We start from the raw sequence: 12,206 nt of genomic DNA, 5'->3' as shown, positions 1-12,206 counted from the left end.
AATGAGAATCTTTTATCACAAGAAGTGGAAGCCCGTTACCCACACAGCATTGCCACTCGAAACTCTTGGGAAGGTTAATACAAGCGATGACCAACAGCACCAAGAGAAGGGCAAACGCACACCCATTTGATTGCACTAGAGACAGTAGTTACACGCCACACTCCAGTTATCGTGTGGCCTTTTTACTTTAGTTGTAGTGTCAAAATATCAAATAAAAAGCAAAAATCAAGCAAAATGCACAAGGCCTTGCCGTCCTCTCGCTCTTTCTCCAAGGGCAGCGACTCCTCCCGGTCAGACCTACTTGACGTGCACGTTCAGCACAAGGGCGTTCTGACAATTAAACAAGCAAAATGCAAGCATCAGTAACGAGCTATTTCAGGGCTGAGATGGCTGCAGGTGGATGGGACAGAGCACGTGCCCCGTACCTCAAACATGCTGATCTCGGTGTGGCTGTATTTCAGGCCAAACAGGTAAGGCAGGGGCACCCCTTCTTGCAGCGCCACTGCAACGAGGAAGCAGAAACCCTGGTTAACGGCCTTGTCCCGCTGTAGCAAGCTCTTGCCCCTGCCCCTGCCCCATGCATCCCTCCTGCCAGGCGTGCTTTGCAGACCCTTTGCAATCATCTAAGAGGGACTCCTTTTTCCATCTTCTGGTGCACATTAGCCCTATGCCCAGCGTCATTTTGCACGCCAGACCCTGGGCCAACTCCCAAGAGATGCATGGGCGCACTCCTTGTGACCAACAAACCTCAGGAGTGCCCATGCCACTTCCAGAAGAGGCCAGAGGTGATAGTGGTAGGCATTTCCGAGAAGGTAAGCAGCTTCCAGAATGAAAGCCATCTCGCTGCCCTTACCGTTGATTGCTGGCACGTATGCAACCTGAATAATATCCGCCAAAAATCCTTTCAGCAGTGTCTCCTGAAAGAGAGCTGAAGTTATTCAATCAGCTTTGTAATCATGGCAGCCACAAGCAACATCGCCTTATTTGCTCTCATTAACTCTCCTCCAACTGCCCCAGCTAGGCAGCGGCCCAGACCTGAAGCACGCTGCACTTTCCTTTCAAGGGTGAGTGGAAAACTTTGAACAGGGGAAGAAAAAACGCCTAAAAAGACATCCACGACCGATTATTCCCCCCAACCCCTATTTCTTCTACCGGCTCTAATGTTTCCTTCAGCCGCAACTCGTGGTCATTTCATGGGTCAGCTCATAAGAGGGGAGAGATCACGGAGCAGCGAGGCCAAATAGCTCAGCTCCTCGACAAACTGAAAGTCCTGCTCAAAGTGTTTCTGCACAGACATCATCTGAGCACCAAGACAGACCTTTATCCCTCCCGCTGCTCTGTGCTGAAATCAAGATTTGGGCTGGGGGGAGTGAGGAAACAAGACCTTGCAGTGCCCGCACTGTCGATGCAGGGGAGATTTGCAGCACAGCGGCACTGCAAGCATTGGGGAGGGTGATTTATTGGGCCCAAAGCTCCCAGGAATGAGTGCTAGTGCATTCATCAGAGGGATCCCTTCCCAGTCGTTAATGCTTCGTGGCAAACGATGCGATGGTTTCGCGGGTTAGTTTGTCACTGTAACTTCAGCCACGTAGCTTGCAATACCGGTTCGATTTACGGCGCTACATCAGCTGGGTTTTCTTGAAAGGAAGCCATTGCTAGGACTGACGGGAATCAACCTGGACTCCCAAGGATGGATTCCAATAATAGGCATTTTATACAAACGTGTCAGCAGTCAGATTCATGGACACAATTATTATGCGGCATTTGCATCTGCTGTTCCCGGCACAGACCGCTGAACTCACGTCAAAAGGGCCGACGGAGGAGGAGGACAAGCCCATTTTATACAACCTGCAGAAAGAGGAGAGAGGCGGTTTCATTTCTACTGTATCGCACGTCTGCGGAGGTCTCCTTCCCTTGTCCTGGCTCATTGCCCTCAGCTGGCTTCTCCACTCGCGACAAAGGCCCCGTGTCTGGTGCCTTGGGCTTTGGGAAGCCTGGGAAGTGGTATACTCCTGAGTTACACCCGTGTCAAGAAAACCTGGCTGCTTTTACTTACCAGACAGACGAGGAAGCACGCTTGTTAACTTAGCATAGCTCCTGTTCACCCTCTCCCTCAACGAGCTGGCCCAGAAACAGGTCCCATCTTTCATGAATATTCCCCAACCTCAACCAGCGCAAGGAGGCAAAATCTTAACTAATTTAACCTTTTTTTTTTTTTTTTGGAAAAATCATTGGTTTCAGTCACTCAAAGCCCCTGGTTTCAGTGTTGTCTTTTTTTTTTTTTTTTTAAATGATCCCAACCATACTTAGGCTTAAATTTTGCAATGGCAAGTCATCCCAGAACAGAAAAGAGGGTGGTTTCCTTGCTTTGATAATGTCATATCTTTTTTTTTTCCAACGTTTTTGAGACAGAAATAAAGACAATTGAAGCAGAGCCCTGCGCTTGGGTTTCACCACGTTGGCATTAACGGGGCGGGGGAGGGGGGAGACAGGACAACATTTAATCCCAGACCTGCTCTCCTGGCCAGCTCAGCCTGGCTGCGTTGGGATGGCGCCCAGCTCTATAGTAGATAATTATACATTAGGCAATAATGAATATCACAGAGGAGGTGGGGAAGGAAGAGAAACTGAATCCCCTTTTTGTTCACTTGCTGTAACGATTTTCTCATTGGTTTTTAACCCCAAAGTGTCAACACTCACTACTGCAAGAAAAGTCCGACCAACCTCCCCTACCACTGCTCGCGATGCTTTTTTTTCTGCTCCCGAGGGAGGCAGCAGACATGCACCAAGATTAGATGCTCGCAAGGAGGAACCGTGGAAAGAAACGCTGGCAAGCCAAGTTACCTGTCCAGGACGACGGAGATGTGCAGCTTCTCTTCGTGAACAGAGAACCGGGTGTTCAGATTGATGTGCTGCCAGGGAAAGAGGAAAGCGAGCCGGTATCAGACATCAGGGCAGCCCTGCACGAGGACGGGGAGCCCGATCTCTGCCCATACACACGGCAATGCAAAGAGGGCCTTAACCTGCCAGATCGGGCTCGATGGGGCTTCACAGCACTCCCCAAGGGGTGCAAAGTTGGCACAGAGAGCCCCGTACCCCCTTGCCCCACCCTGCAGAGACCCAGGGACCCCTCGGGTGAACTCTGGATGGACCACAGATGATTTCCACTTACAGTCTCCAGGACGAAGAGGGGATCGTGGCTGTCACTGGGGTCACCAGAGAGGAACTCCATGGTGGTAAAGAGGTGCAGGAGGCTTTTGTCCTCTTTGATGGTGACCAGAGGTGGTTTTGTGACTCTGAGTTCAATCACCAGGGGCTTTGAGGGAGGCAGCAACTCGGAGACCTAGGAAGAGTCGAAACAGAGAGGCCAGGCAACCAGCAGTCCCTCTAGCGCCTAGGAAGGAAGGCCCCAGACTGGGAAGTCCTGCAGTTCCCCAGGAGCTCTACTAAACCTGCCTCCGCATTGCCCCGCTTCATGCAAGCACCACATTCCTCCCTTTTCCCCTCTCTGCTGTAGTGCATTGCACACTGAGCGCACGTGCAAGCGAGCGAGGAGGCTGTTGGCATGCAAGCCCGCAGGCTGGCGCTGCACCCGCCGGCGGGAACTGACGCCCCGCGTTAAGACACCCGGCAACGCAAGTGAAACGAATTCGTCAGGCAGCGCGTCTCCCCAGCGAAGGGAGAGCAAGCCTGAGCTCGGGAAACCAGCCAGGGTCGCTCCCTCCAGCGGGGACACTTGGAGCACTGCATCTGCATCTCCAGGAGCCCCTTGGAGGTCAAGGGGAGACCCGGACTGAAGTTCACCCACCTCTGGGAGCAAAGAGGCGAGGGTGGCTGTTGTCAGCGGGGGGAGCCCGAGAGCCTGTCAGGAGGACACAAAGAGGTGGTGCATTAAGCAATGAAAAGGAAGGGTGCAGGTGGGGAAGAGAAATCATCCAGGAGTAGGAAAACCATGAAACGGCAGGGGCAGGGGCAGGGGCAGGGGCAGGGGCGTGCTGCGAGGGAGCACTGATGGGCTTCCACCACCCTTCTCACTCCCGGACATCGGAGCCTGCTTTGGCCCCAACACAAGTATTGAGCAATCCTAGGGATGCTAAGTTACACCAGCTGCAACCCCTGGCCCACGCACTGCTGCCTCCACCCACCCCTATGCTTATAGTTTCGTAGTTTCATAGTAGCTAGAGTCGGAAGGGACCTAGGAAGATCATCTAGTCCGACCCCCTGCCTTGGCAGGAAAGAGCACCGGGGTCAGATGACCCCGGCAAGGTGCTCATCTAACCTCCTTTTAAAAATCCCCAGGCTAGGAGCCTGCACCACTTCCCCTGGAAGCCGGTTCCAGGCCCTAGCCGCCCTGACTGTGAAGTAGCGCCTCCTAATATCTAATCTAAACTTACCCTCCGCCAGCTTGTGACCGTTATTCCTGGTCACTCCTGGCAGCGCACGGGGGAACAGGGACTCCCCCAGTGCCTGCTGATCCCCCCTGACCAGTTTGTAGCAGGCCACAAGGTCCCCCCTTAACCTTCTCTTGTGGAGGCTAAACAGGTTCAGGTCCCGTAGCCTCTCCTCATAAGGCCTGCCCTGCTGACCCCTGATCATACGAGTGGCCTCCTCTGAACTCTTTCCATATCGTCCACGTCCCTCTTGAAGTGTGGCGCCCAGAACTGGACGCAGTACTCCAGCTGCGGCCTGACCAGTGCCGCATAGAGGGGGAGGATCACCTCCCTGGACCTGCTCGAGATGCATCTGTGGATGCATGACAGGGTACGGTTGGCCTTCTTGACTGCCTCCCCACACTGCCGGCCCATGTTCATCGTGGAGTCAATGACGACTCCAAGATCCTTTTCCGTCTCCGTGCTGGCAAGAGGGGAGTTCCCCAACCTGTAAGTGTGGTGCCGGTTCTTCCTCCCCATGTGCAACACCTTGCACTTATCAGTGTTAAACCCCATCCTATTCTCATCCGCCCACCGTTGCAACCTGCAACCCCTGCTGGGGAAGCTGGGAGAGGGCACAGGCTGGGCTTATGCCCACTGCCACATCAGGTTTCCCGTGCACAAGCTGCCCCATTTTAGTGATAACAAGCAGCTAAAATTATCTCCAAGTGCAAGGTATTGGGGCGTAAGCGTGGTGTAAGCAGGGGTGTAGGCATGCGGCTCGCCTGAAAAGGCATCAAGGTTTTTCAGGGAAAGCACCAGACCAGGGAGGATCCGGGGCGGGAGCACTGGGGCCGTCGCACCCCCACTTTGATTCCTGGTTGACCCAAAGTTTCCAACCACCTGCCCAGCAGTGGCAGCAGCATTTCTATTCAGGCAGCCCCCAGGCAGTCACTTGACATCATGGCTGAGGTCATCATCCACCTGATTCATACTAAACTCTTCATTCCCCAGGGGTTAGGACGCTCTCTCCTTTTCAACAGCCTGGATGTCCCATTTAAAGCTACTGTTTCTTCTGCAGTTCTGCTGTCTACAAGCTGCTCCTGGTAAGGCAGCTCCAACTTCACAGCCTTGCAGACTGTTTTTAGCCCTAACTAAAGCCCTTAACTCAGGTGTGGAAATCACTTTCGCATTGTCAAAATACTAGATTTTGTCATACGAATCTGAAAAAAAGAGATGTCCATTTAAATCTAATAAAACACCACATTTTGATTCTTCTTTGCCTACTTTGTCATGTTTTCACACCTAATATATGATATAGCAAATTAACATGCATTCCATGGCAGTTGCTTCAAATTTAAACTGATTAATACATCCCGGGGGGCTCTAGCTTATGAATAAAGTCTCTAGTTTCTTTCTAACTGGAGAAAAATATATGCTGAGCTTTATGTGATGGGGCATCATGCCATCTGCACCTTTGCAAAGTCCTCGATCTTCCCCTGGCACCGGAGGTCAGAAGCAGATTGCTCACCGGGTTATCCGTGATGTTCAGGTCGAAGGATGCTTGCAGGAGCGTCAGCTCCCCGGCCAGGAAATTCGCCGACAGGATAATCTGGGTACCAGGCTCTGTTTTTGGCGGCAGGGAGGCCAGGGCTGGTGGGTCTGCAGGAATGTCAACTGGATCTCCCCCCTGGTGCTGGAGAACGGGCTGAAAGGACAGGCAGAGACCTGTGTCCCGGGTGAGGCTCAGCAGCAGGGGGCGGGGGGTGACGAAGGGCAGGACAAGTGGCCTCGTGGTGAAAAACGTGCCGGGCAATAGCCTCCGTGTGAAGAGCTGGATGGAGAAACTGCCCACTGCACCGCTCACAGCCCCCAGTCCTGTCCTGCACAGCCCCAGGAGGCTTCTTGGAGGACCACCCCGGCAACGGCACTTACCTTGAGATCCAGCTCTATGAAATCTTGGCTTATGATCGGCGGGCTCAGCAAAGTGTATTGGATGATCCCCAGGGCACCGAGGGACATCTGGGCTGCAGAGAGCAGACGGTGCATTTCAACCCACTGTGGTGAGCCCTGCAGCTGCTGCAGACCAGGACTGTGCAGAGTGGGTGCGACTCAGGGCCATTTGCAAGGAAAGCCGTGCAGCGCAGGACTGTCGTGGGCAGGACCCACTCTGGTAGGATGCAGGCCCCCAGCACGCATGCCAGCAGGAGAGCAGACCATGTCAAGAGGACACAGGATGCCTGTTTGGCTTTGCAAATCCCAGGTTGTCTCATAAAGCACTTTAGCAAAGAGATCCATGGGCCACAGGGATTGCACAGTGAGGGCCGCGTGTTGCACACCCCTGCGTGAGACCAGGAAGGGAACCACACGCAGCTGCACGGCAGCATCCCTTCTGAGCACTTTGACTTAACCAGGCAGGCTAATTAGCCCTGGTGAGCAGTGGTGTCAATCAGCCCAGCCTGTGCTAATTAGCCAGCTGCCAGCATTGCACAGACACGACTGCATGGCCTCGGGCTAAGAGGCAGGTTGCATGGAGCCGCGGCGCTTGCCAAGGGCCACCGGGCTGGAGCGCAACGGAGAATGCACTGGGTGGCCATGGCCTGAGGGGTCTGCAGAACAACGAGCTACCTGCTGAGGTCCCAGGTCAGCAAAGCATTCAACAGGCTTAATCTGAAGCACGTGTGACTTCACTGGGACTTGAGCATCTTTCCAGTGCTAAGCGCATGCTCCAATGCTGTCCCTGATAGGGACGTCTCCTCCTGAAGGAGGGGCAGTGAAGGGGTGGACCAGCTAAGGCAACCGGCACAGGATCAGGGCCTTCCCTGCACCCTTGCGGGTCCTGGACATTTCTGGAGTGCCTTGAAGCAGCGGGCTCATGTTGGGCTTAGTCCCGTCTGGCCTTTTGCTCGGTCTCTGTAACCCGACTGTGCAGGCAGGCGTTGGGTTTTGGTAGGTTCATTCCACGTCGCAGGAAAGGGGAGAGGGGGATAAGAGGAAGCCACCAACTTACCCATCATGGTGTCAAACTTGACGTTCATGAGTCCAAGGACAGCACCCACCGCTGGACACAGCTGCAGAGCGAGAGGAAAAGAACAGCTCTCATGAGACGCGGGCAACGCAGAGGCAGGCATGAACTCTTGCTCGGGTGAACACCTTGCACTCCGGCTGCTGCAGCGAGGTAGGTCCCTACAGCTCAGCGTCCGCCCAGCCGGCAGCATGGGCACGTCGGATAAAGGAGGCCCCTCTTACCCCTGTGCGCGCTCTGTTTTCCAGTTCTTTCATATCACGAGGTGCAGGGATAATGCACGTGTGCATGTGTGTGTGTGTGTACACGCATCCGTGCACCCGTGCAGTGAGTAGAACCAAAAACAAACACCGTTTTTACAAAAGCCGGTGCTTCTTTAAAGGCCAAAGTTAAACAAATAAAACTTTCACTAAATCCTAAGGAAGAACTACTCCTGGGAGGAACAATGGCCAACGGGGGACGCACGTGCTCGGACTTACCAGGCCTGGCATGACCTTCTGAAGGGTGCTGTCCAGAAACTTGTTCACCACTTTGGGGAGCATGCTGAGCAAAGATAACAAAGCAACACAGTCACTAGAGAGGGTCACAATACTAACAGTCCTCCGCTGAAAACCAGAGAGCGATATGCAGGGAGTTTGGCTCTCTCCAGTTTAAAAAAAATCTTCAATTTTTGGTTAAAAAAAGTAACCCTAAATCCACATTTTTCCATAATTTAAATGAAACACCACTAAAATATCTATCTATCTATCTAGCTGTATACACACACACACATATATATATTTTTATATATACACATATATATATACACATATATATATATATATACACACATATATATAGTGGTGTTTCAGTTAAATCATGGAAAAATGTGGATTTAGGGTTAATTTTTTTTTAACTGAAAATTGGGGATGTTTGAAAACCAGATCCCTGGAGACAAGTGACCGAAGACGGCACAGCGGGCAACATCAAAGAGTTGCCACCTCTAAGAGAATGGGGCTGTGTTGCAGGGCGGATGCATCTCCACCCTCCTGTGTAGCCACCGCAAAGTTAATTGAATGGAGCCAAAGTTTCCTGTCACAAATGATTTGAGCAGAAAGTGGGTTTTGGGTGGCGGGGGGAACTCTTTATCTGTAAAAACAAAAACAAAAACTTCCTTTCTATGGCAAGTTAGCATTTTTTTCCCTTAAAAAAATCACCTGGAAACTGAACTATTTCACTGCAGGAAAAGTGTTGCCATGCTTCATGGTCTCTTGCACACCCTCTCCTCTCGGGGCTCGGCTCCCCCCGTTAATCAACATCTCCCCCTCTCTTCTCCAAGGTGAAGGGCGTTGGGAGATGCAGTCTCTCACCCGAGGAGAGCAGGAGCCTGAGGTCCCCAAGCTACGACTCCAAAAGAGCAAAAGCAGCAGCATTTCCCAACTGAAATATCTCGTTTTTCAATCAATCTCTTTCCTGCTTCAGCCAATATATTTTTGCATCTGAATTCCTGCCCCCAATATCACTTGTTGCCCACGGGGACAAATGTTGGGGCACTTCACCCGGGAAAGGCAGCCGGTGCAGTACCGATGCCCAAGTCACGTCCCCGCCTGCCCACAAACGGAACGAGGTCATTGCTCTTTTTGTGCAGAATCCGGCTCTGATTTTCAAACCCATGATTTACAACGTGCCCTGGACGCTGAGCTGGGCACACAGCAAACATTACGGCATTATTCAAACTGGCAAACCTGGTGCACATTGCCCTTCTTTGTTCCCTATGGCAGGAGCCGCCCCGACCACTCACCTGCTGGGAAGGTTGGTTTTAACACTAACAATAGCAATCTGGCAGTTCTCAACGCTGAATTTCAGGCTCCCCGAGTCATCCTGCGACAGCTTGTTCTTCGCGGTCATGTTTGCCACCAGTGAGATTTCCATATTGCCACCTATGAAGCTGCGCAGAGCAAAACTCAGTCAGGTCCACACGTGCTCCTGGTTCGGCTCCCAGCATCCTGCCCCCCGACCGCTCGGGGATTAGCCTCTGCGAGCACCGACCCGGCAATACGGAGCAAGCCTGGCCTTTCCGAGCTCGAAGGATCGAGCAGCAGCATTTTTTAATCGTAACCTTTGAATATTGCTAAAAGGGCTCAGGGAGCTGGAGGGGGGCTGTTATAGAAAAGGGAGCCGCAAGACTGAGAATAAATTGTGTATAAAGTGAGACCAAGGTGGCTTGCCTTGCCTTTTTATCTCGTGGCGCTCCAGTTCCCCTAAACTGACCTCTCTCTCACTCCTTTCCAGGTTGCCTTGCTTGATGGAGACCTGGGATATTATATCCACCAGCTGGGGATGCAGATGTAAGGCCTATAACTGTGCTGTGCTAAGGGGATTGTGGATGAGCCAAAATGCTGAATGCACAGAGGGAAAGGGTTGTGCACCCGAAAACTTGCAAAGAAGAATTCTTCCACCTATTTGAGTTGATCTAATAAAATGTATCGGATTTACCCCAAAAACCATGTCTGCCAGGGGTAAGAGCAGCTCATCGTGTCTTTTGTCTGACATGGACCTTCCTGGAAGGGAGCGATGCACGGGGTCGTACAGCATTGCCAGTTCACACGACTCGCTCGAGTGCAGCGCCCTCCCGCATCTCCCACTCACCTTTTCCCAGCAATGGTTATTTTGGTGAGAACGGCCATGAACAGCCCCATCCCCGGTACAAACATCAGAGAGATCTCCGGGGGCTGAAGATCTTTCACTTTTAACCTAGGGGAGAAAGACAGAGGCACCGGAGCAAGGAAAGAGGTGTTAGCAGAGCAGTAAGTCTGTCTACATGCAATGCAATGGGGCTGGCCAGAAAACAAACCTAAAGCATCAAAATGCTGTGCTGACTCTGGGTTTTTGGTCCACACAAGAGCTTCTTTAATCTTTTTCCCCAAAAAAAGGAGGCCCAGGAGGGAGATCTGCTGCAGAACAGCAAGAGTTTTGTGTGCAGAGCCAAGCTGGGTCTGCCATGAGCCAGTGCCCCGAGTTTTCCTACTTAGTGACCAAACCAAAAGGATCGGGGAAAATAAGGGTCCTGGTTAAGTTGAAGCAGAAATGTCTTAAGGAAATAAAAAACTGGTTTTTGGGTCCATTCAAAACCCTTCAGGCATAGGGTGTTTGTACCCAAAAGCTTGCAAAGAACACTTTTTCCAGCTATTTAGTCGGTCTAATAAGAGAGATCACACATTTACCCAAGGAACCTCGTCTGCCCATTTTGCCCCACACATTTTCTTCAAAAAAGTGACCCAGGGCTATGCAGGGATGCATGCAGCACCCCTGACGTGGGTGATCCCGGCCCTTTCAAACACCTGCAGACTCTCGTCCCCTCCGTCTCTGGCACCGTTTGCCTCCAGGAAAGCTCCCGAGGGGCCACACCACGTGCACATTGTACACGTCTGCTCCCAAAATAAGCAAGGGCTACAGGATTAATGTCTGCGCAGCTTTGAAGTAGCGGTTATCGTGCTGGGTTGACCCCCGGTTACACCTCCTCCTTACTTCTGTAGGAAGCGAGGCTTGTATTACCGGCACGCCGCTTTCCATTGAAATCACTCCTGTTGGTGTCTTCAGATTCATTTGCTGCTTCTGCCTTTGGGCGGACGCTTCCATCCCGAACGCTTTTCCCCACCATATTTCACCATCAAAGAGTGCACAGCTGCAATCTTCAACTCACCCCGTGATGCCTTTGATGGGTTTAACTCCTGGCTGCTTTTTTGACGCGGCTTCTGCCAGTTTCTGCAGCACGTTGCTCTCGGCCATGGCAGTGTTGACAGCTGGAAAGTTTCCACAAAAACCGTGCTTAGAAAAGACCCCTGGTCTCTGCAGGGACGAGGATGGGGGGCGAGGAGAAACTCCTCATCGCAGGTAAATCATTCATGGCCCCGGGATTTCGGCCCCGGTAAGCGTCGGTCTGAGTGGAGCAGCAGGCGGGGGATTTGCACAGGGAAAATGATTAGCAATCTGCGCAGTCGCTGCTCCGTGGGGGCTGTAGCCCATTTCTGCTGCCCAGGCTGTTCAGTGCTAGATGTGAAACAGCTCTTATTCAACGAGCCGGATTCTCCAGGCTCCCACGAACTAACACCGCACAACAAAAAAGCCAGACTGCCTAGGACTCCCTGGGTAAATAATCATCTGGGAAGGCTGAAGACTGCATTGACGGTGGCTCAGGAGACCTTTTCCAGGCCAATGGTCCTACATTTGCTCAGGTCGTCCCTGGTGCAACCTGGGCCGGCGCAGTGGCTTCATACCACCTTCAGGACCTCCGTCTCCCTGAGTGGAGGTTGGCTTGACCCCAGACACAGTCTAGATTAGCTCGGGGGCGTCCCTAAGTTGTAGTGAGGATGGGGGCAGTTCCCCCCTCCTGTTGCATGGCCTGGAAGTCGTGCAGAGCCAGCTCCACGCCTTGCAGCTTATTTTACTGCGACGCACCCCTTTGCAGCATCAGAGCCAGGGCCCAGGCTTGAGACACATTTAAGCCCCTGGGGACTGCTCCGGACCCGAGGTCTCACAGTTTCTAGGGTCGGAAGGGACTCGATGATCTGCTCAGGTCCCTTCCGACCCTAGAAACTGTGAGACCTCGGGTCCGGAGCAGTCCCCAGGGGCTTAAATGTGAAGTGCTCTGCCATTGAAATGCAACACGCAGCTGCGGCCTCATCGACCGCCAGGCTGCTTAACTCACCTTGATCGATCGTTTCAATATCGATCCTGAGAACGGCCCCGGGAGCATCGGCCCCGTGAGACGAGACCAGCCAGCCACAAAGGAAGAAAACGCAGCAAATCCTGAACCTCGGCAGCTCCGGCAT

General features: G+C 52.6%; 1 protein-coding gene across 1 annotated transcript; it reads right to left on the bottom strand.

The window, feature by feature from the left end:
• On the bottom strand, positions 1-12,206 carry LOC149856900 (BPI fold-containing family B member 6-like). Its single transcript, XM_090065171.1, has 15 exons — positions 12,083-12,206; positions 11,078-11,177; positions 10,024-10,128; positions 9,176-9,322; positions 7,875-7,938; positions 7,381-7,441; positions 6,306-6,397; positions 5,902-6,078; positions 3,809-3,862; positions 3,173-3,343; positions 2,845-2,912; positions 1,803-1,848; positions 854-917; positions 426-502; positions 1-330 (listed from the first exon to the last, which is right to left on the bottom strand). Exons 1-15 carry the CDS (start codon positions 12,204-12,206, stop codon positions 298-300), a joined length of 1,383 nt encoding a protein of 460 aa, XP_089921297.1. The 3' UTR covers positions 1-297.

Source organism: Crocodylus siamensis, chromosome 10 (genome assembly GCF_052110815.1).
Source record: "Crocodylus siamensis isolate JL-2025a chromosome 10, ASM5211081v1, whole genome shotgun sequence".
NCBI classification, from domain to species: Eukaryota; Metazoa; Chordata; order Crocodylia; family Crocodylidae; genus Crocodylus; species Crocodylus siamensis.
Note: the sequence above shows the minus strand (reverse complement) of the source record. Positions and strands in the feature narration are given on the sequence as shown.